The sequence below is a fragment of the Kwoniella shandongensis genome, chromosome 7 (genome assembly GCF_008629635.2).
Source record: "Kwoniella shandongensis chromosome 7, complete sequence".
Taxonomy (NCBI): domain Eukaryota; kingdom Fungi; phylum Basidiomycota; class Tremellomycetes; order Tremellales; family Cryptococcaceae; genus Kwoniella; species Kwoniella shandongensis.
Genome location: NC_089293.1, coordinates 1,523,346 through 1,548,260, shown reverse-complemented (window position 1 = coordinate 1,548,260; position 24,915 = coordinate 1,523,346). Strand labels below are relative to the sequence as shown.

At 51.8% G+C, this 24,915-nt stretch overlaps 12 protein-coding genes across 12 annotated transcripts; 4 read left to right on the top strand and 8 right to left on the bottom strand.

Annotated features, from left to right (window-relative positions):
• Window positions 1–886: 886 nt before the first annotated feature.
• On the bottom strand, window positions 887–1,937 carry CI109_104446 (uncharacterized protein; the record flags this gene model as incomplete). Its single annotated transcript, XM_032005311.1, has 6 exons — window positions 887–952; window positions 1,003–1,101; window positions 1,146–1,264; window positions 1,312–1,463; window positions 1,505–1,618; window positions 1,672–1,937. The coding sequence occupies 6 exons, from the start codon at window positions 1,935–1,937 to the stop codon at window positions 887–889; spliced, it is 816 nt and encodes a 271-aa protein (XP_031860272.1).
• A 795-nt stretch (window positions 1,938–2,732) lies between these two features.
• CI109_104445 (uncharacterized protein) lies at window positions 2,733–4,097 on the bottom strand (the record flags this gene model as incomplete). The annotated part of the gene is made up of 8 exons (XM_065967503.1): window positions 2,733–2,910; window positions 2,958–3,019; window positions 3,066–3,140; window positions 3,427–3,504; window positions 3,551–3,604; window positions 3,687–3,771; window positions 3,884–3,975; window positions 4,017–4,097. 8 exons carry the CDS (start codon window positions 4,095–4,097, stop codon window positions 2,733–2,735), a joined length of 705 nt encoding a protein of 234 aa, XP_065823575.1.
• A 270-nt stretch (window positions 4,098–4,367) lies between these two features.
• On the top strand, window positions 4,368–5,448 carry CI109_104444 (uncharacterized protein; the record flags this gene model as incomplete). Its single annotated transcript, XM_065967502.1, has 3 exons — window positions 4,368–4,482; window positions 4,535–4,605; window positions 4,654–5,448. 3 exons carry the CDS (start codon window positions 4,368–4,370, stop codon window positions 5,446–5,448), a joined length of 981 nt encoding a protein of 326 aa, XP_065823574.1.
• Window positions 5,449–5,655: 207 nt separating this feature from the next.
• Window positions 5,656–7,315, top strand: CI109_104443 (uncharacterized protein; the record flags this gene model as incomplete). The annotated part of the gene is made up of 8 exons (XM_032005314.1): window positions 5,656–5,693; window positions 5,743–5,754; window positions 5,811–6,010; window positions 6,057–6,133; window positions 6,178–6,418; window positions 6,470–6,588; window positions 6,653–7,182; window positions 7,231–7,315. The coding sequence occupies 8 exons, from the start codon at window positions 5,656–5,658 to the stop codon at window positions 7,313–7,315; spliced, it is 1,302 nt and encodes a 433-aa protein (XP_031860275.1).
• A 194-nt stretch (window positions 7,316–7,509) lies between these two features.
• CI109_104442 (uncharacterized protein) lies at window positions 7,510–9,286 on the bottom strand (the record flags this gene model as incomplete). Its single annotated transcript, XM_065967501.1, has 7 exons — window positions 7,510–7,575; window positions 7,625–7,720; window positions 7,769–8,268; window positions 8,316–8,464; window positions 8,605–8,717; window positions 8,770–8,831; window positions 8,890–9,286. 7 exons carry the CDS (start codon window positions 9,284–9,286, stop codon window positions 7,510–7,512), a joined length of 1,383 nt encoding a protein of 460 aa, XP_065823573.1.
• Window positions 9,287–9,452: 166 nt separating this feature from the next.
• CI109_104441 (uncharacterized protein) lies at window positions 9,453–11,192 on the bottom strand (the record flags this gene model as incomplete). The annotated part of the gene is made up of 9 exons (XM_065967500.1): window positions 9,453–9,483; window positions 9,688–9,753; window positions 9,804–9,826; window positions 9,887–9,938; window positions 9,989–10,425; window positions 10,485–10,554; window positions 10,610–10,808; window positions 10,856–10,997; window positions 11,055–11,192. The coding sequence occupies 9 exons, from the start codon at window positions 11,190–11,192 to the stop codon at window positions 9,453–9,455; spliced, it is 1,158 nt and encodes a 385-aa protein (XP_065823572.1).
• Window positions 11,193–11,367: 175 nt separating this feature from the next.
• CI109_104440 (uncharacterized protein) lies at window positions 11,368–13,323 on the bottom strand (the record flags this gene model as incomplete). The annotated part of the gene is made up of 9 exons (XM_065967499.1): window positions 11,368–11,505; window positions 11,554–11,711; window positions 11,773–11,836; window positions 11,880–11,968; window positions 12,019–12,208; window positions 12,264–12,452; window positions 12,500–12,694; window positions 12,745–12,928; window positions 12,980–13,323. 9 exons carry the CDS (start codon window positions 13,321–13,323, stop codon window positions 11,368–11,370), a joined length of 1,551 nt encoding a protein of 516 aa, XP_065823571.1.
• Window positions 13,324–13,540: 217 nt separating this feature from the next.
• Window positions 13,541–14,740, top strand: CI109_104439 (4-hydroxybenzoate 3-monooxygenase; the record flags this gene model as incomplete). The annotated part of the gene is made up of 1 exon (XM_032005318.1): window positions 13,541–14,740. The coding sequence occupies one exon, from the start codon at window positions 13,541–13,543 to the stop codon at window positions 14,738–14,740; it is 1,200 nt and encodes a 399-aa protein (XP_031860279.1).
• A 144-nt stretch (window positions 14,741–14,884) lies between these two features.
• CI109_104438 (uncharacterized protein) lies at window positions 14,885–17,421 on the bottom strand (the record flags this gene model as incomplete). Its single annotated transcript, XM_065967498.1, has 14 exons — window positions 14,885–15,079; window positions 15,135–15,207; window positions 15,261–15,291; window positions 15,347–15,367; window positions 15,417–15,489; window positions 15,536–15,574; window positions 15,624–15,731; window positions 15,779–15,994; window positions 16,044–16,150; window positions 16,519–16,585; window positions 16,638–16,775; window positions 16,822–16,933; window positions 16,987–17,114; window positions 17,161–17,421. The coding sequence occupies 14 exons, from the start codon at window positions 17,419–17,421 to the stop codon at window positions 14,885–14,887; spliced, it is 1,569 nt and encodes a 522-aa protein (XP_065823570.1).
• A 278-nt stretch (window positions 17,422–17,699) lies between these two features.
• On the bottom strand, window positions 17,700–19,576 carry CI109_104437 (uncharacterized protein; the record flags this gene model as incomplete). The annotated part of the gene is made up of 3 exons (XM_032005320.1): window positions 17,700–18,458; window positions 18,509–19,229; window positions 19,290–19,576. The coding sequence occupies 3 exons, from the start codon at window positions 19,574–19,576 to the stop codon at window positions 17,700–17,702; spliced, it is 1,767 nt and encodes a 588-aa protein (XP_031860281.1).
• Window positions 19,577–20,040: 464 nt separating this feature from the next.
• On the bottom strand, window positions 20,041–21,342 carry CI109_104436 (uncharacterized protein; the record flags this gene model as incomplete). Its single annotated transcript, XM_032005321.1, has 6 exons — window positions 20,041–20,196; window positions 20,251–20,333; window positions 20,392–20,730; window positions 20,785–20,867; window positions 20,920–21,015; window positions 21,080–21,342. The coding sequence occupies 6 exons, from the start codon at window positions 21,340–21,342 to the stop codon at window positions 20,041–20,043; spliced, it is 1,020 nt and encodes a 339-aa protein (XP_031860282.1).
• A 401-nt stretch (window positions 21,343–21,743) lies between these two features.
• Window positions 21,744–24,399, top strand: CI109_104435 (uncharacterized protein; the record flags this gene model as incomplete). The annotated part of the gene is made up of 16 exons (XM_032005322.1): window positions 21,744–22,058; window positions 22,120–22,190; window positions 22,239–22,299; window positions 22,351–22,478; window positions 22,530–22,674; window positions 22,734–22,863; window positions 22,917–22,927; window positions 22,980–23,049; window positions 23,098–23,222; window positions 23,283–23,394; window positions 23,454–23,571; window positions 23,630–23,766; window positions 23,821–23,883; window positions 23,942–24,136; window positions 24,193–24,258; window positions 24,317–24,399. The coding sequence occupies 16 exons, from the start codon at window positions 21,744–21,746 to the stop codon at window positions 24,397–24,399; spliced, it is 1,830 nt and encodes a 609-aa protein (XP_031860283.1).
• Between the last annotated feature and the right edge of the window lie 516 nt (window positions 24,400–24,915).

Genomic DNA, 24,915 nt, shown 5'->3' with positions numbered 1-24,915 from the left:
CCCCTAACCCCTAACCCCCTAACCCCCTAACCCCTAACCCCTAACCCCTAACCCCCTAACCCCCTAACCCCCTAACCCCCTAACCCCCTAACCCCCTAACCCCCTAACCCCCTAACCCCCTAACCCCTAACCCCCTAACCCCCTAACCCCCTAACCCCCTAACCCCTGTCGCCCCGTCTGTTGCACGTGTCACCCGCTTCACACCTGTCTCCCTCCGCTCTTCTCCTTTCTTGGATTCCACGATGGGAGAGGGGCGAGGGCTGGCACGAGGCGGGGCGGACGGTGATCTGGCCGTTGTCCTGCTTTCCTCGCTTTCCTGGCTTCCATGACCAGGGGGAGCGGCGACCTGGCTCCTGTCGTCTCGCTCGCCCGTCCGCTATGATCAGCTCTCGTGCGCTTTCCGGCCGCCCGCGTCTGCGTCCTCGTGCTTTCCTGGCCGTCCGGACCGTCTTCGCCCCGCCCCCGGGCGGGGATGAGCTTCCGCCTGTTAGGTAAAAGAGTACGAAGTTGATTGCTGTCCGAAAGCTTCTTTGTGGGCTGCCATCTCTCGTCCACGGTTGGCGATTTCGCGGCATCCCGTTGATGCGCGGCTACAACTATTGACACAAGCCGTTACCGGGTAGTTAGTGGAGTCTTCACTCTGATATGTTTTTTGACTTGGAACGGTGTTCGTCGTATCGTGGGGATCAGCTCTCGTCGTATAAGTATCACGCAGTACAACAGTACCTCCAATTGGACGTCGCACAATTGCTGTAACTAATCGGCACGACAGCTATCCGCAACACTAAACACCGGACTGCATGGTCAATTATAACGATGGTAGGACTATAGATGTAGGTGGGCGGCATGATAAGCCGTTTAAGATGAGTCTCGTTTGAGTTTAATCCTACAGCTGGGTAAGACCGCCAAGATCTCGCTTCCTTCGCTCAGCAGCAGTGACGGCAACGGAAATCTACGAGATGTGTTAGCGTGAGGTCATGCAGAGTCATCGCGCTCACTCACGTCACCGAGACAGCCCTCTCCGGGGAGCAGGATATCCTGAGCATAGACATCGAGCGCGTAGTACTGGATCGTGTGAATGGATCGTATAGCTTGAGATGCCTGAGTAGAATCGATCAGTACAGATGTCATCATCGTGAACTCACGTTGACTCCATGGGCAAGCTCGACTGCTTCGTTGGCAGTGTCGACGACGTCGCTCAAGTGACCACCGGAAGCGATAGGGAGGTGAAGGAGTCGGTGGAAGAACCACGAGCCATCGGTAGCTACCAGAGTGATTAGCACGAACGTGCGCCTTCGATATCACGCTTACATTCGGAGCCTTGGGAAGAGATGGTCTGTCCCTCGGTACACAGCTCGGCGAGCGGCTTCTTGGAGAGATAGTAGGTAGGGCAGACAACGGTGAGCTCGGGGATGGAGGAGGAGAAGTATCCAGGGATGATTCCGTATTTGCCGTTACAGGTGCTGCGGGTGAGTCAGCGCTGGTCACGAGTACCATTACTCACTTGTCAACGTCGTCGCAGGTGAACGAGATGTTTCCCTTGTCGCCGGAGACGATGCGGTCGTAAAGCCCTTGGATGGTGTTGGGATCGTTGTTGTTACCAAACCAGGTTTGGAAGCTGTTCCGTTGTCAGCGATGCACTGGGTGTCTAGAAACCATATCTCCACTCACTGCGAATCGTTTCCAAATCGACGAAGATGGTCACGGGCGTGGTCCACCAATATCAAAGTCTGCTCGAGACCCTCGGCAATCAATTCCTTCTGTGTGGTGTTACACGAGTTTCCCCAGACCTGGAATGCCTGGTTGGCACCGTTGGACCATACCGTCGTGTCCGGCTCGAGGTTGGAGACGGCGTAAGTAGCGTCAACCACTCTCTTGACGGGAGTAGCGACAGCGAACGAGATGAGAACGGTGAGAGCGGCGAACTTGGAGAGCATCGTGGGAGCTGTTCGGCGGTGGGTATGATCGAGAGCGAGGGGTGAATTACGGTACAGTACGATGTGGGTCCAAGCTCCTTATGTAGGTACGAAAGTACTGGTCGACCACTTCGAGTCACTTCCGAAATTCTCTTCGGAATGAAGTTGACCTATCGATTGCATACCAATAGAGGACTTGACGGTTCTTTCGAACACCCACCATGATAACACCACTGCCAAGCCTTCTCTACCTTATCTCGCTGATCGAGGTGCTATTTTGGGCGCTATGCAAAGTCGAAACCCATTCTGGAATCCGTTTGATACCCGAAGTAGCTGTATCGGGACAAGACGGGAGGAGAGCGGTGAGGACTTGTCGGTTCCCCTCAAGAGATCTTCGGAGACCCTCAACAATGGTAAGCCATTTGATTTCCGGTTACCGTGATAGTGGTAGGTGCAACGCATGAATAGCCGAGTAGGCAATCGGAAGAAGAGGAACAAACATCCCCCCCTGTCTTCGATCGGAGAGAAGAGAAGGAACGTTCCCTAGAACGATCATTTCGGGGGTCAAAGAGCGACCGCACGGGTTCTCATTCCAACCGCGACGGGTCCTTGTCTGTCCCGCTCAACGCTTTCGGCCTCCGTGCCTCGGTCTCTGCAGCTCATCGCGATAGTTGTGACTAGTACACATTGTTTTGGTCCTCAAAGAGCGATGTTGTGGTCAAGAACGTTCTCCACATATGGCCCGAGCGCACAGAAAACTTATCGGGTGACATTACATTATGACATCATTGCGGAATACATCAACTAGAATCTGATTCATACGTTCGCCAGCTTGGCACGTTCTCTGTCCGCTTCATCCTTTGACACAAGAACGAAATCCTTTTCGACCATGTAGAAAGGTGAATGCTTGAATCCCCACTTCTTGGCTTCTGCTTTGTCGGTGATCAACTTTGGATCCACCACCAGGGACGATTTGACGCCGAACACAGCGTCACTGACATGACATCAGTACACTATACGCATCGCGATCGTCTGACTCACCTCGTCAGGAACATGTCTCCCTTGAAGTACAACGACGTTACCAACTCCTCTTGTCCATCAGCCTGTCACGGTGTCAGCTAAGCTATAGCGGCCGCACATGACACCCACCTGAAACATCATATGCAAATGAGCAGGTCTAAAAACGTGTCTGTTCATGGAGCGAAGTAGTTGGCCGACGGGTCCCTGTTCGATCAGCTCATCACAGATTGGGTGTACTCACGTCATTGGGGATCGGATAGGCAACGGGCAGGACAGCTCTGAACGCGTAATTTCCGTCTTTGTCCGTGTATAGTCTCCCGCGGCAGTCTGCTTCGTAGCTGGCGTATTGTGTGTCGTAAAACCCATCTTGATCCTGCTCGAGTCAGGAAAGTTTTGACCGGCGCAACTTACAGTTTCCCAGGTCTCTATCAGACACCGTGGTACAGGTTTGCCCTGCGAGTCAGCTCCTGGAACGAGTTCTACGACTTACTTGCAGGTCGACCACCCGTCCCTTTACCAGCATGTATTCCCCTCTACCTTCCTGTGCGATGCTATCGCCGTATTCGATCTACAACGCTCATGAGATACTTTTGCTTGGGGCAGATAACACATACCGTTTTAGCGTCCTCAACGAAGAAAGGTCCCAGAACCGTTCCCTCTGTTGCACCCTACGAGATGTCAGCACAAACATGAAACACGTTCACTCACTTCAGGCTTCGGGTGATTCAGGATGTCAACAAGCGCGCTCACGCCGAAGACATCGCTCAAGAGAATGAACTCTTGACGTAAATCGGTGCATGTTTGCCCCGTGCGAGTGAGAAATTCGATAGATGCCCTGGCTGATCAGCTCGCGCATCAACTACTGTACTCACATCCATTCCTCCGTAGTCAAGTTGACCTCTCGGACAAAGTCATGTAGATGCTTGACAAGAGTCTCTGTGACGTACTTCTGGCGAGGATCCGGAGTGTTCTCGTTGATCCTCAAGACATTATCGGTGATCTTGTCCGCCGAGAGATCCAGTAGTTCGGGCAAAGTGCTCTAGAGCGGGATCAGCAACGAAGCTATCGCACACGACTCACCAATTCAATGTCAGGCGCCCCCCTGTCAAGGGCTTCCCTCACTGCCTTTCCCAAATGTGCGACGTCAGAGAGTTTAGGCATGGTATTTGTGTAGACTAGATGCAAGCAACCATCGCAAATGCATCAACGAAGACATGGACACGATTAGATATGTATTCAGTTCCGTGCCCTGGCCGGATCCCGGCTTTCATGCGACCGACGCGTTTCCTTCAACTACTCACTATATGATTCAATGTTTATGCTTGACATTACACACTCGGCCATCTCCACTAAGCATCATGCGACCCTTCACATTCGAAGCTCACATACCTCGGACAATCTTTGGGACTGGCTCCCTCCAACAGGTCCCAAATGAGGTTGCCCGTCTCCAAGTCTCGCGAGTGTTATTGGTCACCGAGTCGACTGATAGACAGCTCGCATTGGCTTATCGTGTTCGCGAGTCGTTGGGAGATTCATTTGCTGGGATGTGAGTGACTCTGCGCGTAACAGTGACTGACCGCTCAGATGTTCCGACGCAGTCATGCATACGCCCGAGGAGGTTACCAATAAAGCGCTGGGGCAGGCTAAAGCCTTGAATGCGGATTGTCTTGTCAGTCGCCTCTGAAGGTATAAAAGAGCGAAACTAACCAACAAACAGCTATCACTCGGGGGTGGTTCAACCATTGGACTCGGTAAAGCACTGGGTATACGCATGAATATTCCTCATATCGCTGTGCCCACCACCTACGCCGGAAGCGAGGCGACACCAATCCTTGGAGAGACGGTCGACAGCCGAAAGACGACGAGAAACGATCCCCGCATCTTACCTACAACAATCATTTACGATGTCGATTTAACCCTGTCACTTCCGCAGAGCTTGACTTACACATCGGGGATTAACGCTATCGCTCACTGCGTGGAAGCACTGTATTCGGAGCAAATCAATCCTCTGATTGAGAGCGTCGCGGTCTCCGGCATTTCAACAATGTACAGGTCTCTACGACGATTAAAGACAAGTCCGAACGATCTGGACGCACGCGGTGACGCAGTGACCGGTGCTTGGGCAGCCGGGATCTGTCTCGGACATGTTGGCATGGCCATTCATCACAAGTTGTGTCACACACTCGGAGGGACGTTTGGGCTCCCTCACTCGGAAACACACACGGTAATCCTTCCACACGCCATGGCCTACAACGCCATCGCGGCCCCAGGGGCAATGGCTTTGATCACCAAAGCCATTGGATGTCATGGTAGCGCGGCAAAAGCCCTGTGGGATCTGGAAAAGGAGCTGGGAACTGTGCAGAGCCTGAAAGACCTCGGAATGAAGGAAGAAGACCTTGAAAAGGCAGCGGCTTTGGCATGTACAGCGCGTTACCCTAATCCTGCGCCGCTGGAACAGGAACAACTGTTGAAACTGCTTCAGAACGCTTACCACGGCATTTCGCCCGAGTAGTTAGACGATGCATGACATGAGCTAAGCATAGGGGTTTTGGTTTCCGCGACTCCGGACACAGTTATCTGACATCGATTTGGCCGGAGATGATGGCGTCGGCGTGCGGTCGTGTGTTTTCCTATGTAAACAGACATCTTTCGTTTATCATAACGGTCCAAGAAATCAATCTTCGAATTGTTGAGTGCACACCCTCAAGCGAGAAGCAGCATGTCCACTTCTTTAGCAGATGAGCTGCGTATCCACATGTGCGTACCCCTCCTTCCCGGGGCTCAGCCATCGCTGACAGTTCCATAGCATCGGCGCCGGGTAAGCTGATATCGATGCAATAAGCTGTACCATCACTGACTGACACATCGCGATAGTATGGGCGGTATGGGAAGTGCCCTATCCCTCGCGAAGAAAGGTTTCACCAATATCAACGTCTGGGAAGCGGCTCCAGCTCTTGGCGAGGTCGGCGCGGGCATCAATATCCCACCCAATCTTGCTAGAATCATGGATCACTGGGGAGTCTTGCATATCGCCCAAGCTGAGGGCGTCAACTTGACCAAGGCTAATGTTCTTGGTGAGTTTCACATGTCCAACACCCAGTTCGCTGACTTTCGCCTAAGACTGCGCCAGTGATGAGGTCTTGACGACCGTTCATTACGACTCCTACATGGAGAACGAGTACGGATATCCTTTTATGGTGAGTGTCAAGTACTCAGCAGTGGTTGACTTCTTGTAACATAGACATGTCACAGAGCGGCTTTGCAGAAAGCACTTGTGAAGGGTGCAGAAGCAACCGGTGTGGTCAAGCTGCACCTTGGGCATTACATCACCCAATACGACTTCGATGCTACCCGATTCCAGGTGACAAACAAGGACAGCAAAGATTTGGAATGGATTGAAGCAGACGTCATCCTCGCGGCTGACGGCATTAAGAGTAAAGCTAGAGCTGCAATGCTAGAAAGGAAAGGCGAGATAGATGAAGGTGAGTTGGGGCTATTGCGACACCAAGCTGATGTTTCAGTCGCCGACACAGGACAAGCAGCGTACCGAATCATGGTGCGACGGTCGGCCATTAAGGATGACCCAGAGTTGCTACCGTTCTTCACTGGTACTCAATCTTATCGATGGATCGGAGAGAAACGTCACATCATTGTGAGTTCGACATAACAGGAGGTGCGCTTTCAGGAGGAAGTCACCGACCCGATTATGTTCGCAGGCATATCCCATCGAGTCGGGTGACCTGTTCAATATGTCAACCACGCAGCCCGACCGGAACTTTGTCCAAGCGGATACCTGGACTGCGTCTGGGTCAAAAGTTGAGATGCTTCAAACATTCCATGACTTTTGTCCCAGAGTGCAAAAGCTTCTCAACCTTGTACCCGAAGGTGATGTTCTAGAATGGAAGCTCCGGATCCATGAGCCTCTTCTCCACTGGGTTGATAACAACGCAGCTTTGGTGGGTGATGCGTGCCACCCTACTCTACCGCATATCGCCCAAGGAGCAGCGCAGGCTATCGAAGATGCAGCTGCACTCGGAGTGATTCTCAGCAAGATCAAGACAAAAGATCAGGTCGGACAAGCCCTTCGAGTTTACCACGCTATCAGGAAACCTCGAACCGACTGGGCCGTGTTGACTGCATCTGCCAACAGTCGAGGTCTTCATACACAGGACAAGGCAGCTCGAGACGCACAGTTCAAGGCCGTCGCCAAGAACGGCATGACAAATCCTGATAAGATGCTCTCGCGGTGAGTGAATCATATGGCTATAAAGGCTCAAGCTGACATTCCGTGCAGCGATGTCCATGAGACTCTCTTCCGATACGACGTGGAGAAGGAATGTGAAGAACAGTTTGAGGCATTGCTGGCAAAGGTAGCATAATCGTGACATGCACGTCAGTCAATGCCGTTATGATGTGCTGAATGACGAGTCATATCATGGAGTGGTGTGCATCAATTGGAACTTCTAACACAGTATCATTACACGTCTATGCTTTTTCCGTTCAGGATCGCACACGTCCTGAATGCACACGATACAATAGAGCACATCCTAAGAGATCAACCGATCAGGCATAGCTACAGCTCGAATATATCGAGGGGGAGTGTATGTCCAGGACCCTTCTCTGTTTCGATAGTACGAATCTACAAAAGCACGATAGGCAAATGCTCTTTTACTGATAGTCGCACTCACCTGCGTAAACGACCGAATGCCTTCGGCGCCGTTGAATCTTCCCCAACCTGAAGACTTCCAGCCACCGTGAGGGACACTGGGTAGATCACCAGCGGTCTATGAGGGTGTCAGCATTCGATTCACGAGAAGATTGAGAAAACCTACCGGTGAGTTGATATGAACTGCCCCGCACTCGAGCCGCCGAGCTACATCTTGAGCCAGCTGCAAGTCTGTCGACCATACCGATGCGGTGAGACCGTAATCGCTGTCGTTGGCAAGCGCAACCATATGGTCAGTGACTTGCTCGTTCGTCAAGCCATCGTCCTCGATCGGTATCACGATTGATACGGGTCCAAACGACTCCTCTCGGAAGATCTTCATTTCGGCTGTGCCTGAACCCAAGATAATCGGCGTGACGAGATTACCGATGTCCTCTTTCCAAGGTCCTGTGAGCGGCTCTGCGCCTCGGGCAATTGCATCTTTGATTAGATTTCGTACTCGACAAGTTGACACGCTGCTGAACAGAGCCCGGGGTTCCTTCTGCTTCACGCTAGCCCAAGCATCTCGCAGAGCAGCCACCAAGTCGTCGTATCGAGATCGTGGAACCAGTACCCTTTCTGTGCTCATACATAGCTGTCCAGCATTCATAAATGTGCCGAAGAGGACTGAGATGTAGATCAGCGTTGACGTCGAAAATGATGCGCTCACGTACTGTGGCTCGCAGCGATTCTGAAATCCGCACTTGGCAGCAAGAGCACTGGCGCTTTACCTCCTAGCTCCATCAAAGACGGCTTGAGGTGTTTACCAGCGAGACCGGCGAGTATTGATCCAACGTTAGTAGACCCGGTGAAGTTGACATGCCTGTGTTTTGGTCAGCCGGAAACAGGCTTAGAACATACCTGACACGTTTGTCCGCAACCAATAGAGGTACAAGACTTGGAGCGTCCTCGGCCGCCACGTGAACCACAGTTAAGCACTCTCTTGGCAGTCCTGACTCGTACAATAGCTCAGCCCAGAGTGTTTGGGTATACGGTGTGTGCTCTGATGTTTTGAGTATCACTGTGTTGCCCGCGATCAATGGAGTAATGATGGCTCGAGCGGTCAAAAGGTGGACCTAAATAACGGTCAATTGAGCGACGATATAGGAAGATCTATTGCGAGCTTACAGCATTCCAAGCGGCGATAGCAAGGCAGACGCCAAAGGGTAGCCTCTCTATGTGCACGGTGCCTATGAAGAGAGAGAGAATGGCTGTCAGCAATAACCTTGCTGTCGCTACGATACATACTCTTATCTGCGTTCATGACTTCAGGCACGAGCACTTCGTGTGCTGCTCTGGTGAGCTCCCGGATGAACAGAGGTACCCCGTCCAATTGCTCATTCGTCCACCAGCTGGTGACAGACGTCTCTTTCATATTCGCCTCGGCCAGACGAGATTTCCAATCAGTTGATCCGTCTTGAAGTAAAGATGCGGCTTTCTCAAAGATGGAACAACGCTCGGCCAGTGGCTGTGCTGACCAGGAGGGCAAGGCATCGTGGCAGATCTGCAAGGCTTTGGAGAACGATTCCCGAGATGATCTTTCTACCTGATGTACAGCTTCATGCGTCGCAGGGTGAACCACGCCGAACAGCGAGGTGTTCCTGCTATCTGTGTCGGGCTTTCCGGTGAGGTTCTTGACGATCATTGCGGTTATGTGGTGGATCATGAATTTGCATATGGAAGCTTCACAATTAACACTTGACCAAGGTTCATGCGCAATTCACCGGCCAGTCGGATATGCCACCTCCGCCCTCTGTGATCGGACCAGCAAGCACCGGTCCATAACCGTCAACAATGTATAACGTTAAGTTCTATACTACAAACACTGCTGCAGCGCCCATGCTTGGTACTTGTCAGCTTAAATCTAGTCGTTCAAGACTCACCCTGACCCGATGCACATGCTCGTGCACAGTATCTGATGTTTGTGTCCACCCCTCCTTTTGAGTTCTGTCACCCCTGTGACGACTTGACGCACACCGGTAGCTCCCAGGGGGTGACCGAGAGCACTGCTGGGATCAACATGCTGTGTGTGATCAGTCCACTCACATGGCTCCTCCGTTGACGTTCACTTTGGCAATGTCAAGTTCCAACGTCTCCACAGAATATGCGTACCTGAATGGAGCAATCAGTGGTAGTTCGCTCTTGAGGTGCTTGTAACCCACATTGATCCAAATGCCTCGTTGATCTGATACGTGATGGAGTTCAGTTAGCGTTGAGTCTTCTGACCAGGCTCAAGACATGTTACCTCGAAGAGATCCACGTCGCTGACAGTGAGGTTCGCTCGAGCGAGCACAGCTCTGTATGTCATGTCAGTAACGCAATTTGGTACTAGAATGAGCCCACTTACGGTATAGCTCTGACAGGGCCGATACCCATCACTCTTGGGCTGACACCCACAACACTGGTGCCCAAGTGAGTGGCAAGAATGTCAAAACCCAGCTTTTCCGCTTTGCTACGACGCATCATAATAGCCATGGCTGCACCATCGGTGACTTGACTTGAGTTCGGCCCAGTCGATCGTTCGTCGCCCATGCCCTTGAACGCAGGTCGCGCAGCGGTCATCATTTCGAGAGTTGCGTTATGTCGTATTCCATCATCCGTGTCGACTGTAACCGAAACACGAGAAGATGATGGATCTTCGGGATTGGATAGAACAGTAGTCGTGATGGCCATAATTTCATCTTGAAATCGCCCACTTCTGCTAGCGTGGGATGCTCTAGTGTGAGACAACAGGCCGTAGTGATCTTGCTTGGCTCGGGACACGTCGTATTCGAGAGCCAGCATCTCAGATGTCCAGCCCATGGGCTAGAACAAGGTCAGCTTCGCCTTGCTTCTGAACACACCTTAGCACAATCCAACGACGAAGGGGTCTGCTTTATCTGTTCATCAGCAAACAATGGCGTGGGCCGAGGACTGCACAGCAGATGTCAGCAAAGTATGTGCGATTTTCAGGCGCAGCATGGCTTACTGGCTTGACATGCTCTCATATCCTACTGCGATTCCAACATCGATGTCACCAGCTCGTATGCTATCGCTTATATGTCTAATTGCCATCAGGCCAGAACCACAAAGCCGATTTACCGTCTGTACCGGGGTGGACTCGGGAAATCCTGCCGCAAGAGCAGCAGCCCGAGCCTCATAACATGGCGATGGAGGATGGCATGTACCTAGAGGATGCGTGAGCATGTCAGGTGACGATCCAGGTCCTACCTACCGATCACTATATCTTCAACCAAAGCAGGATCCATACCACTCAGTTTCAAGCCTGTCTGTAGAGTTGAACGAAGCAACTGATCGGACGATGTATCTTTGAAGAGGCCTTTCTTCGCTCTTGTAAGAGCTGTACGGCGCGCGAACTGGATCACAGCATACTTGAGCGGGGACCCATACGCAGACGATCCGTTCCTGCTCACCGTCAAGACAATGTCCTCTGGGCTCGGTTGAAACTCCGTGTGTATGCCCCTCGTCTGCCGACCTACTCGATTCTTGACTGCTCGTGCTAAGTATACACTGATCTGAACGATCTTGCCGGCTCTGCGTGACGCTAACATGGTTCTCGAGAGCACTTGGTTATAAGACGGGTGATCATACTACGAACACTATAACTTCTGTTAACATTATCATCTGTCCTCGCGCCGCGGAGGAATGGAATCCGATACGCCGGTGTCCGGAATAGATCCTGCTGCAATGACCACGCGACATGCATAGTTTGCATGCAACTAAAGTCTAGACTGCTACTTGTATCAACGGGTCTGCTACCAAGAACGGGGCAGATGTTTTCGCTTGAACCTCCTCTAATGTAACTCCTGGCATAAGCTCTTTAAGGGTCAAAACACCCTGCTCCCTGTCAACATCGAAAACAGCCTGTGCGGTGTTATATTACTGTCTTGTCATTCAACTAAGTGTACTTACCAGATCGGTAATGATCAAACTGACGCATCGAGCACCGGTCAGAGGAAGACTGCACTTCTCCACAATCTTGGACCGTCCTTTCTTGTCGCAGTGATCTGTTAAGACGATGATTTTCGTGTCGTCAGGAGCTGAAGTGAGATCCATGGCTCCTCCCATGCCTGCGACATTACCACATAAGTACTCCAGACGAACTCATCGACTCAGAATCCGATGACACACCTTTGACCAGCTTCCCAGGGATAATCCAATTCGCGAGATCACCTGCTGCGCTGACCTCCATGGCCTGTATATCGAGTTCAGCTACGGACCGGCGATAAGTCACTTACACCCAGTACAGAGACGTCCATATGCCCTCCTCGGATCATTCCAAACGATTCTACCGAGTCAAAGGTGGAAGATCCAGGTAATAACGTGACTGATGTCATTCAGCCAGATACTCGTGCAAAATCGACACAACAAACTCACCTGTCTCTTTCCCCGCATTGATGATATCTGCATCCACCTCGTCCTTCGACGGAAGTGGTCCCATGCCGAGGATTCCGTTCTCACTTTGCAGCCAAACATGTCGACCCTTTGGAAGGAATGACGGTATCAGAGTCGGTATTCCTATGCCGAGATTCACATAGAAACCGTCTTGCAGCTCCTGTGCGGCGCGCTATTGCATGAAACTGTCAACGTGTTGTTGACAGAACCGGGAGATGATCGCTCACCCTGGCTATCATTTCCCGCTTCGCTCTCGTCGGGTCATACACCTCGTCGCTCTTGCTTGAGACTGTTGAATCCGGTCGCAGTGTCGTGAACTCTATTTCGGATCCGGTTGCCGCTTTCACGATCCTATCGACATAGATGCCAGGCAGATGTACATACATTGGATCAAGTGTACCCACGGGAACGATCTCCTCGGCCTGCCAACGAGTCAGACATATGTTCGCTGGACCTTACTCACCTCCACAATGGTGATTCTGGCATTACGGGCCATTGCAGCGGAGAAGTTGTTTGCAGTATATCGAAATACCGCGTTGCCTGCACGGTCCACTTTCCAGGCTCGGATAAACGCAACGTCTCCTTGGATGGCTTCTTCCATAATGAACTTTTTGCCTTTGAAAGACCGTGCTTCTCTCGGAGATGGAAAAGCTGAGGGCTGCATTGTCCGATGTCAGCAGGAGCACGAAAACCTTGCGGCGCACGTACTTGACCGTTAACATCATTCCGCATAGGAACGTCACCGAATTCCACCGGGGTGTTGGATCCCGTCCGCGTGTAGAAGGCGGGTATCCCAGCAGCACCAGCCCTTACTCTTTCAGCCAGTGTCCCTTGTGGGGTCAACTCGAGATCCAGTTTGCCAGTGAGGTACATCCTCTCCAAGACTTTGTTCCTGGAATTGTTTCGTTTCAGCAACATATTGCTGGTAACAGAAACCACTCACGTCCCTAGGTAACTGGCTATAAGCTTGGAGATTTGGCCAGCTTCGAGTAACATACCCATGCCTACGGTCCTCCCGCCCGCACCAGCGTTATTACTGACTGCTGTGAGCCCTCGGACCGCTTCCTTACGGTCGGCTAAGGCGCGGAAAAGGGTGTTGGGAAGTCCACAGAGACCGAAGCCCCCTCCAAGTAACACATCTCCAGACTTGACAACGCTCACTGCCTCGGCCGCAGAGGGATATACCTTCTGGGTCGAGCGAGTGGAGTATGCTCGCCTCAGACTTGAACGCAGGTAGGACCGTAGCATTATCGTTGCTTGCTTGTGTAGCAGACTGCAAACCGACATCGACAGAATTCAGCAGATGTCATCGAGACATCGAGACGATACGAACGGGCGGAGGTGTAAAGCCCGTTGATCCGGTGCGGTCTCGTTTCCGTTATTGCCGAGATTCCGCTTGGGTGCAGTGTCATCTGTCTGATTCACAGAAGATCGTTCGGTAGTCTTGCACGACCTCCAATATTGAACAAGCCGTATCGATCCCAAATCACGCACCCAAGCCGCCATGAATATACCTGAACGTACCACCGTAGCGATCATCGGCGCAGGACCGGCAGGACTGCTTCTCGCTCGTCTTCTTCACCGAGCCGGCATAGGCAGCGTCACCCTAGAGAGTCGGAGCAGGAGTTATGTCGAACAAAGGCAGCGTGCGGGTATCTTGGAACAAGGAACCATCGACGTCCTTCGCGAGACAGGTGCGTCCGATCGGATGGACAAGGAAGGTCTCCCTCATCATGGCGTAGAACTGCTGTTCCGAGGAGAACGTCATCGAATCGATTTTCCATCTCTGGCAGATGGTCGACAAGTCATGATCTACGCTCAGACAGAGATCTGCAAGGATCTGATTGCGCTCCAACTCCGAGAGGGAGGACCACTCTCTTTCGAAACCGATGTCCTGGCTATCGAGGGTGTAAATACAGCTAGTCCTGTGGTGCGTTACCGCAAAGAGGGCAAGGAGGCGGAACTCGGATGCGATTATGTTGCCGGGTGCGACGGATTCTGGGGAGTTTCTCGACAGGTGATTCCCGAACAGCTCCGGAAGGTCTACGAGAGGGTATACCCTTTCAGCTGGCTTGGAATCATGGCAGATGTTCCTCCTTCATCCGACGACTTGATCTACGCTCGACACGAACGAGGGTTTGCCCTCCTATCCATGCGATCACCGACCATCTCACGAAACTACATCCAGGTCGAGAATGGGACCGACGCGCACTCTTGGACGGACGAAGATATATGGGACGAGCTGGAAGCGAGAACGGCTACAAAGGACGGCTGGAAGGTCAAAAGGGGTCCGATCACGTCAAAATCGGTGACACCCATGCGCTCGTTTGTTCATGAGCCGATGCAGTACGGTCGGTTGTTCCTGGCGGGGGATGCTGCTCACATCGTACCACCGACTGGGGCGAAAGGTCTGAATCTCGCCGTTGGCGACATTATCGTTCTAGCGGACGCACTCAAGCACAAGTTCACGACAGGTTCAGACGATTTGCTCACCACATACGGGGAGAGATGTATAAATCGGGTTTGGCAAGCAGAACGCTTCTCGTATGATATGACGAACCTTCTACATACGAATCCCAATGCGTCCGAATTCGAGCACCGTATCGAGCTGGCACGGCTTGAACGACTCGTCTCGTGTCGATCGGCGACCTCTGATCTCGCCCAGGCATACACTGGGTTCCCCTTGCACACCGGGAGTGATTGAGAAGCCGGAGACCGTAGTTTCACTGGTAGCCGCACAGGTGGTGAACTTAGAAGGGACTTGCAGCTTGCGACTTGTAGATTCGATGCATACTTTCACCACACTAGATCTCCTATGCTGCCATACCTAGCACGTCAATACTAGTCCTTACCCTATCAAGTCCAACACATCGAGCAAATACTTCATAGACAGCGACTCGCCATCCGCCAGTGCCATGGCCTGCGCAGTCCGTGTGGCTTGCTTGATCACTCGACCGTTGGCCTCTTTCTCACTGAGATGTGCCAGGTCGAACGACCGCGACATTCCGGTTGCGTCAAGATCGGGCCGGCAACGCAGGATGTTCTGCAAGACGTAAGCAAATAGATCAATGTGATGGACTCACCTTCTCCCACAAGACCTGCCGTGATTCCCTGTCGAGGTCTTTGAATGAGAGGGTCAACGAGAATCGTGATGCAAAAGCCTCGTCGAACCTGATCGAAAATTAGTCCATACTTCAGCCGGCTGCTCTCCGAATACAACTCACTCAGAGAGTCGATTAGTCGTCACAAACAGCACTGTCCACGGTGGGGTCAGCTCCACGATCTGTAGATTTCGAAAAAGTGTACTCACCTCCACTATAATACTCGAGAACTGACTGGCTGAGTCAGCCTGCTCCTTACGTCTGAGCAGAACTACTCACGCCGCAGGAATACGCCTACCAAAGCGTTTCTCTCAATGTTTGTCGCAGATCGTTTCTCCAGGAAAATGTCCGCCTAGTACAGGGTGTGAGCCCCGAGCTTTATCGACTGCACGGCATACCTCATCTATTAGGAGCACCGCTTTCCATGTCGTCGCCAGCTAGGTTATATCAGCATAAGATCTTGAATGCTTGACTCACGTCCAACACCTCTCCGAGCTTCTTCTCCAGAGCAGTTACCGTCGTTCCTAGTTCGCCAGCACTAACCACATACAGTGGTCGATGCAGATGCTCAGATACCGCTTCAGCTGTCAACGTCTAGAGTCTCTCAGCTGCTTTCATAATCTGCGCTGTATCTCACTCACTTTCCCAGTACCGGGTCGACCATGGAGTGCAAGGATCAAACCTTCCCCTTTGCCTTCTACTACGTCTGCCGTGAGTTGTGACCCCAGGGTACCGGTATGCACATCGACCAGGGATCGTATCGCTTTACGATAGGTGTCTGGTATGACAAGGTGATCGAAAGCTTTCTCCACCCAGTGAACAGGCTCCAAATTGTCGATGAGGAAGTCACCCCAGCGCTGTGGTAACGTCAGTATGCATACGGCTTTCTTGAATCCCGGCGCCCACCTTGGTCTTGAGGGAGAAACCCTGAACGGACGGTGGGAGCAAAAATCTCAATTCCGGTGCGATAGTCTCGTCGTCGATGGGGGAGTCCTGCCTTCGATTGACATCCCCTCTGAGTACGACTGGTCAGCTTGTAGGCTGGATATTGCTTTCTCACGACTAACGTCCAGACGTCAAAGTTAGGGTTCGCTCTTCGAAACCCGTTGACATCGATCATCACCCGTCCGGTTCCCGAAATCCTAGTGCTATGTTACCTGTGTGTGAGCATCCCTGCCTCGCTTGAACCCGCTTTAACACACCTTCCACTCATCATGCGGCTGTAGTACGACCCGGAGTATCCACAGTAGACGAGAGAAGAATACTATGCGTCTAGGTCAATCATTGTTCTTCCCGACAACAGATGGATATCGCACCTTTGCACTGTACAGGCTGCCCCTCGCTGATCTACAGTGAGCTACATCCTTCACATATCACTCACCTTGTAGTAAACTCTTCCTCTCAGCAGTCAGGGGCCAGAATTCCAGTTCCGAGATAGGTCGGATGTCCTACATTTGCAGTCAGCATGACTCCCAGTCGAGTTGGGGATCGACAACTCACCTTGAACTCCGGGATCTTCTTTGTGACCACCATCTTTTGGAAATTGGAGCCCGACCATTGGTAGTAGTGAGCTTTGATGACGAACGCCCTGCCGCGATCGTCCATGGTGTACTGCCAGGAATCAAGTTTGTATGCGACCTGATCCAGACCAAGTTAGCGTCCTGTAAGATGTGAATAACCTCACCGAGGCATCGTACAGATCGTACGGTGATTCGACTTCTGAGTCTGTGGACATAATCCACCATAACAGCGGCCAGGTTATAGTGCCGGTAGGTAACTCCTCGTACTTCTTCTTGCTACAGGCAGTTGATCATCAATCAACCGGCATGCGAGATAGCCAGCGACTCACACTGTGACATAACTTCTGGCCACAAAGTCAAGTAGTAGAGTCAGACCCGACTTGGTGACGTGATCCATGATCAATCCCTTGACCTTGTCGAACCGATCCATTGCTAAGAACAGATCCCTTCCGTCTATCTGTGCGACAGTCAGTGTCACTTGCCCCTGCAGAGCTGTCACTCACGCCAGGCGCACGATCATACAGACTGCTGTATTGCGGGAATACCATCTTGATCGCATCCAAGAGCCCAGAACTGCGAATCTCAATCCATGTCGCCGTTTCTAAGTCATTGCCAGACGGATGCAGCCGGTGATGGGCTACAAATGCGTCTCCCTCGTTGCCCGATGTCAGTTTCGATATCTCTGGCGCTGGCCGCCATCCGCTACCACGCAGCCAGATCTCCTCTACTTCGGTGAACTTGGGTGCGACTGTCGATCCTGACATGATTTGTATCGTGACAGAGCATTGAGCTGGATGTGATGGCTACCACCGCTATTGTAAGCATTGTTTATACACCTCGTTCAGTCAAGTCAAGGTAGACGTCGTTGGAGCGAGCGGCATTGACCGGACAAGGGGAAATCTGGCTTCCGGAAGGTCACGTGGCAGAATTCGAGCTTGCATTGATCCTGCATATGTAGACCTGATTTGCACGCAGCCATGCACGGCAGACAGACAGCTGCATAGTATTCTAGGAGGCAGAAATCGTACATAGTCATATCGCATCAGATATCAACAAAGGGTAGAATGATCTTTGACTGATACTCGCCCCCAAGATGAACTTTGTGTACGCCGTTGTTGCCCTCCAGTAAAGCGCCAGCATTGAGCTCAAGCCATAGTGGGTTGGAAGCTGAGATATCCACCCGTATTGACTCTCCTTTCTCATACTGAACACCCATCGCCCAAATACCAACTTGAAGCTCGACGACATTTCCTGGCGAGACTTTCTCGATTCGGTCGTGTGTATGATACGGATATTGGGGATGAATCGACTTGGACGGATCGAAATGTCGGTGTGACGCTCGCAACATACCAACGGAGCCAGTGTGGATGAGAATAGTGCTGACGGGCGTACAGTCCTCGGCGTCTGTAATCGGCGTCTTGGAGAAGGGAATGGTGAAGTGCTTCAGAGGTTTCCCGTTTGCGTCGCACTTTCGAAGTTGTACGCTGACGGAGAAGTCATCGTGGTCGTCGCAAGACATGTACAGGACGGCCTTGGGTAGCCCGACTATCCGGGTCTGCTTCTCGAACGTATAGCTAAAAGAAACCTTGCCTCCAGGTTCTTGTGAAGGGTAGCTGACCACACCTGGGGCAGGTACGTCGGGTGTGAGCTTCGAATCGGCGGTCATGTACAACGTCCGGTAGTCGGTGTTAGGAATGGGGAAGTCAGGGACCACTATATCGTTGATGGGCTCCTCTTTGCCAAATCGGAGTACAGATACCCTGACCTTTGGAGTCTTTTCACGCCACCCGTTATTCTCCCCCTGTGCGAATTGTCAGTGCGGCCCATAAACACTATGAACACTCTGCTCACCTTTAGGAACGTGTCGAAGAATCCTTGCAAGTCATCGTTTGACTCCTTGTCGGCCCAAATATCGTACCACTCCTGTGTCCCACACCATCTGAACCACTTGTCCTTCGTATCAAGCTCCATGAATCCTCTCAGCGAGCCCATACCGTGGATGCCGCTGAACTCGGATCCAGTGATATATGCTGGGATCTTGATGGACTTGAGGTTGGCTCGCTTGTCGGCCCAATAGTCGTTGATGAGACCTCCATTCGTTCGTCGGTACATCTCGGCGAAGTCTTCGACGCCGGTACCTCCTTGAAGGATGTTGTTGGCGATAAAGTCAAAGTTGCTGATGTTGAAGATACCCCCACGGACGAATTGTTCCCGGTAGAGATCACTGCACGCTTCCCATGGCGCTATGGCTTTGAGAGACGGGGGCTGTTGCTGAGCGATAAACCATTGGACGATACCCAAATGGGAGTTGCCCGCGAGACCGATGTTGCCGTTACACCATTCTTTCTTCGCGATCGCTTCGATCACATCATATCCATCCTCGCCCTCCTGACTGCCCATGATCACCATCCCTCCATCAGAGTCCCCAGCTCCTCTGCCATCCACATTGACAATCGCGTAACCACGTCCACACCAGTGAGACGGATCGAGAGCTTCAAACTTCTCGAGACCGCTCACATCGTCTAGAGTGACTCCCAGCTGATATGCGATGGTTGCTTTGGTGTCATTGATGCTATAACGGACACAATCAGTATCATACATAAGGTAAACTGGAAATAGGGCAACGACTCACAAGCACAATCCGCTAAACTTCTTTCCAAACGGACTGTACGAGAGAATGGCGGGGATAGGGCCCGACGCGTTGGTAGGTCGGAAGATATCCACATACAGACGACAGCCGTCTCGAACGATCACCTCCACGTCGTGTTCTACGGTGATGTCGCAGTCCACCGCCCTGGCTCCATATGGGCGATCCCCTTCCTTGAGGTACTCTGTCCGTGGGTTGAAACCTTGATATCCCTGACGGCCAACTTCTGGCTTTCGGATTGGGCGGTGGGCGATCTGGCACGGAGGAGGCATGTTGAATGTTAGTAGATGGTATGTATTGATCTGTTAGTTAGTTGCACTTATGAATGGAATGGGCAAGAATAATACCTTGAACGACGCCTTATGAGGTTGAGAGATCCACGTGTAGAGATGCACAGTCTGTCGGCATCACGGAAACGAGACTCCCGGTGGATCAACAATGAAATTGCCGCTTGAGGCACGACTGCGGTGGGGTGACCGAGTGGGCCTCCGAATGCCTGCGCATACCGACCGACCAATGAGATGAGATCCGTTTACGTTCTCGCAGCAGTCCCCGGTTCAACGAGTGGAACGGATGCTTCGCCCGAGAGTGACGCAGCATTTGGTCGCCTGTGCTATGTGAAGCAATGCATCCAAGCCTTCCTGGCCCTGCTCCAAGCAGTCCCAAGTTGCAGACGCACACCATGATGCATTAGAAGTATGTATGTACTGTTTCCATCGTCCTTTAACCCAGCTTCTCAGTACGGCTTGATCCCGCTCAGCTTGAGCACCCGATCAGTAGCAGCACGAGGGTTTCGAGGAACACCAGTGTCTTGGGGATCCGGCAAGCCAGTATCTACTCGGACTCCGGGTACGTGTGGTCGCAAGTGTAGAGCAGCGAAAGGGACATGTGTCTAGACAGCGATGAGGATCAGTACGAACAGTTTGAGGGTACAACGTAGACCTACGGTTCCAAGGTTCTGCTCAAATGCAATCTTCCGCTTCTGCCTGTCCTCGTCGGAGAGCAGTTTAGCTGGTGCCATGCAGATGTCTGTGCCGATCACATCGTCAGCCCAATGCTGTGCGAATGAGCGATAGGTGTTACTCACATGCACAGGTTCGATCCCGTTTCCCCTTGGGAAGTACGTTGTAATGCATTGCACGGGAGTCCCACAATATCAGATCTCCAGGATCGCAGCATACTTTAGTCCATGTACAGCCTTGGTCATAGAACCACTGGTGTTGGTCATCGGTAAAGGAGTAGAAGTCGACGGGACCCCAGGTTCTTGTCTCCTCTCGACCAATGGTGTCGAAAAACTTCTCCACGATGGGAGCGGATCCGGTGAGAATCATCAAGCCTCCATCTTCAGGACCGCACTCATTCAGGTTCAGGATACCTTGAACACAGTACAGCCCACGTCTGGAGGGGGATTGGTCGATATGCTCCCCTGTGAGTGGTGTTAGGTCGGACTACTAGCTGTAGGGCGCAGAGAGCAACTCACATCGTCCAGCATCGACAATGTCAGTACGAGAAGGAAGCATGATCGCAGCCGAATCGAACGAAGTGATCAACTCGTCGGTACCCCTGACCAAGACGCATCAGCACCATACGCCTCGAAGGTCAACAAGCTGCTCACCAGAGCTTGGCGAACGCGTCGATCACTCCCTGCTCGGTACGCAAGTCCCAGAGCCATTGCTCGTGCGCGATACCGTAACCGTGTATCATACCACCCCTGTAGAACGGTGGACTTGACGTCAGATGATCATGCTAAACACATGTCCAAGCATCGAACTCACTTCATGTGGTTGGGCAAGTATTCATTCTTATATGTGCTCGGATCATCTCGCTTGAATCCTAAGTTGAAACCTTCAAGCCATTCGAAAGCTTGGTTCCGGATGGACAAGGCTTTCTCCCTGGGGACAGCACCTTTGATGACGGTGTATCCCTTGGTCACCAACTCGTCGCGCCAATCGCCAAAGTCCGCTTCTGCAAGGAGCTCGGCGTATTCGAAGGGAGGAAACACAGGCTCTGGGCCTCGCTTGGGGACGATGTGAGACATGATGATGTTTGATGATACTTTGGTAGCGTTCGTTGGTTACAACTGAAAAAATCGAGTACAAAGGTTGAATGGTCTTATCATCAATGTTTTCGTCCCCAAGTTGGAACCTTCGGTCATGGGCGACGGAGTCAATCGATCACGGACATCCGGTAATATGACCAGCGGAGCTTCGGACTTGTGTCAACCGAAGCAAGCTTCCTTCGGGCATCGACGCCTCCGCCCACCTTTTTCACAACTCGAATCCGGGTCCCCGCGGTAGATCCCTCCCCGTCGGGCCCCATATTGCGTTGCTGCGGTTCAGATTCAGGTTCAATCGCTTTATATAAAGTGTGTCAATGGCATGATTAATCCCCGATTGGAACACCAACAATAGAAAACTCATTTGCTTTCTCGACTCAACAATGTCACCTCCTGTGGAGCAATACGAGCGCGAGTCCGATAAGGGCGAGATATCACATCACGAACTTTCAACCGGCGATACTCCCGCTGAGAGCTATGCTCGTGACGATCATGGCGAGCCCGTCACGGTGCTCGGAACCATGGGCCAAGATCCCAACGAGAAAACCAAGATTCCTCTTTCGGCATACATCATCATTGGCCTCGTCGCCCTTGGACAAATGAACAACGCTTATCTCGGTGTTTCTCCAGCTGTTGCTGCTTATACCATCGCCGCCAACTTGGGCGCCCCTGCTAAGCAGCAGTGGATCGTTCAAGCGGTCAGTCAGGTCACGTGATCCTACGACGATGCATAATACTGATTTACCTTGTCTTCTTCAGCAAGGTATCCCCTCCATCGTCAGCGGTCCTATCATTGCTGTGATCAGTGATGTGTATGGTCGTAAGACCGCGTGCGTACAATCCACACGCTTATTAGGTTGCTGCTGACATGCCGATAGTGTGCTGGGCCTCTTAGGCATGGCCATTGCCGCATGCATTGTGTGCATGGTCACCACAAATGTAAGCTTACGTTCCCCAAAATAAAGTTTCTATTTAACGCAAGGTTCGCAGATCGACGTCATCATCTTTGGTCAAACTCTCAATGGAGTTGCTGCCGGTATCTCAGGTTTGCTTTTCGCAATCCCTGCTGAGGTTGTCCCATCTCGATATCGGGCGGTGGTTCAAGGCATCAACTCGGGGTAAGTGGCCTTGATGTTCTCGACAGCATGCATCCTAACGATACGATTCAGCTCTGGCTTCTTTGGTGTCTTCCTCGCTTTCATGAGCACAGGAAATGCTATCGCGGCCGATCCTAAATTCGGTTTCAGATGGATTTGGCGAGTGCAATTGATCATGAACGGTATCATCTTTATCGGCATCGCGATTGTGTATAAGGTATGTTAGGTCAATCACCTCGCTCGAATAGTCTTTGCTTGTCGCTGACACCATTGTAGCCTCTTCCGCGAACGAAGAGTGCCGAGACGACGCTGCGCCACCGAGTAAAGCAGCTCGACTGGATTGGATACCTGCTTCTAACCGGAGGCTTGGTTCCTCTTCTCATGGGTTTCGCATGGGCTTCAGACCGTGAGTCCTTTTCATGAATCCGCCGAAAGCGTTGCTGACATATGGTCCTCTAGCCACCTTCGGGGTACGTATCTTGTCAGCGCGATCCATGAGGTATCATACTGACCTAGTCGCAGTGGAGCGACCCCCATGCCAGTGCTTGCGTAGGCATCGGATTCGCCGCCTTTATTGCGTGCGGAGTTTGGGGTACGTCACATCCACTACTTATGCAATCAAACTGATCTATCCATGCAGAATGGAAGGGAACATCGACTGGTTTCTTGCATCACGCGCTCTTCAACGACGGATGGAACTTTGCTTTAGCCGTACTGCTCTGCGCAGTTGAAGGTGACATTTTCTACCTGGTCAACAACATCTACGTACGTTTACAGCGCGTTGCAGGCAAGACAAGGGGTCAGCTGACAGGAATCATATCGTAGACTGGAGAAGTATTCGGGCTCTGGTTCGGCACCCGACCGGCCATGCAACAGAACGCGGCCTTGCTTCCTTTCTACGTCGCCGTTTTGATAGCCACGCCTTTCATCATGTGGTGTGAGTGTACACGTTCAAGTCAGACTCCTGGGCGATACGCATACTGATCTTTTGTGTAGATACCACCAAAACAAAGGATGTCAAGAACCCTCTCATCGCTGCGTTTGCTATTCAACTTGTCGGAGTGATCGGTCTAGGCACATGCACAGCGACTAGTTACGCACGTGCTCTTGCATTGTGAGTAGGACCTAAGTACCACGAGAGATCGACGACTCATTTCATATATCGTTTCCAGCAACGCAATCATGGGTTTTGGGTTCGCTGCGCTTCTGATGTTGCTCATCACCATCATCCAATTATCAAGTCCGCCTTTGTTCATTGGCGTTGCGTCTGCTCTTGCGATCTCTTCGAGAACGCTTGGGGGAACTATCGGTGAGTCTCATCTGCTTTTACCTGGCCCGGGTTGCTGACGATATCTACACCTAGGATACGGAATTGCCCTTGTTATTCAGAACGACGTGTACCAGAGCAAAGTCACTCCTTATGTCGGTGAGTGTAGGCGACTTGTCAAACGACGACCACTGATCCATTTTGACGTCATTTCTAGCGAAGGCTGTGGTCCCTTTAGGCTTCGACCAGGCCAACATCGGAGCTCTCCTGGGCGCTATATCTTCGCACAATGCGACAATCATAGGACAAGTCCCAGGTTCCAGCCCAGCTGTCGTCGCAGCAGCCTCTACTGCCATCAGCGACGCACAGGCCTTCAGCTACGGGATCGTTTGGTATTCATCTATCCCAGCTAGTACGTCGTAAGACCTCCACATCCAATCTAGCGTCTGACAGCTGACCCAATCGCAGTCGCCCTTGGTCTGATCGCGATGTGGTTCATCAAAAATCCTGCTAAACGAATGGACTGGATCGTCGGTAAGTCATTGGGTATTGATGTAGTCTTGGGAGAGAGACGCTCATCATTATCATACAGATGCGCCTCTCAAGTCCAAAAACCAGCAGGCTCATGGTCACGCTGCTACGGAAGAAGCTCACGATGAAGACCTCAAGGCTTAGGGGTCCGTTTGGCAGCCGATTGGAGAATAATGGAGTTTAATTCATGAGACTTGAAGGAGGTGTACAGTTATATTGCTTCTACGGTCATGTTTTGCTTGTCGACAGTCACTAGGATGTCGGAGATTATGTACGATGGAATGCAGATGCGTCAAATGCTATGATTTCTCGGAATCAGGTTTAAGAGGGATTGGTCAAGCCGGGAGAACCTTTGATTCGCTCGATAAAATAGAATCGTTTCTTGCGTGATACGAGTCAGTCGCTGCAGAACACTCGGCTACGTCACGAGCAAGTGTTTTTCCCCAATTGGAGCTGACTTCAGTGTAAAACATTGACTTTCAAGCCGACGCTTCTGTCCTGGACGCGCTCTCGTCGTTCGTTGATTGTCAGATCATTTAGTGAAGAGTCGCGAATATGTTGTACTAGACTGCCATATGAAGACCGCGCTGAAACAAATGCGGGTAGTTGACAATGATTGTCTGCTTCATTCGTCACAATTCGCGTGGTCAAACGCTTTCA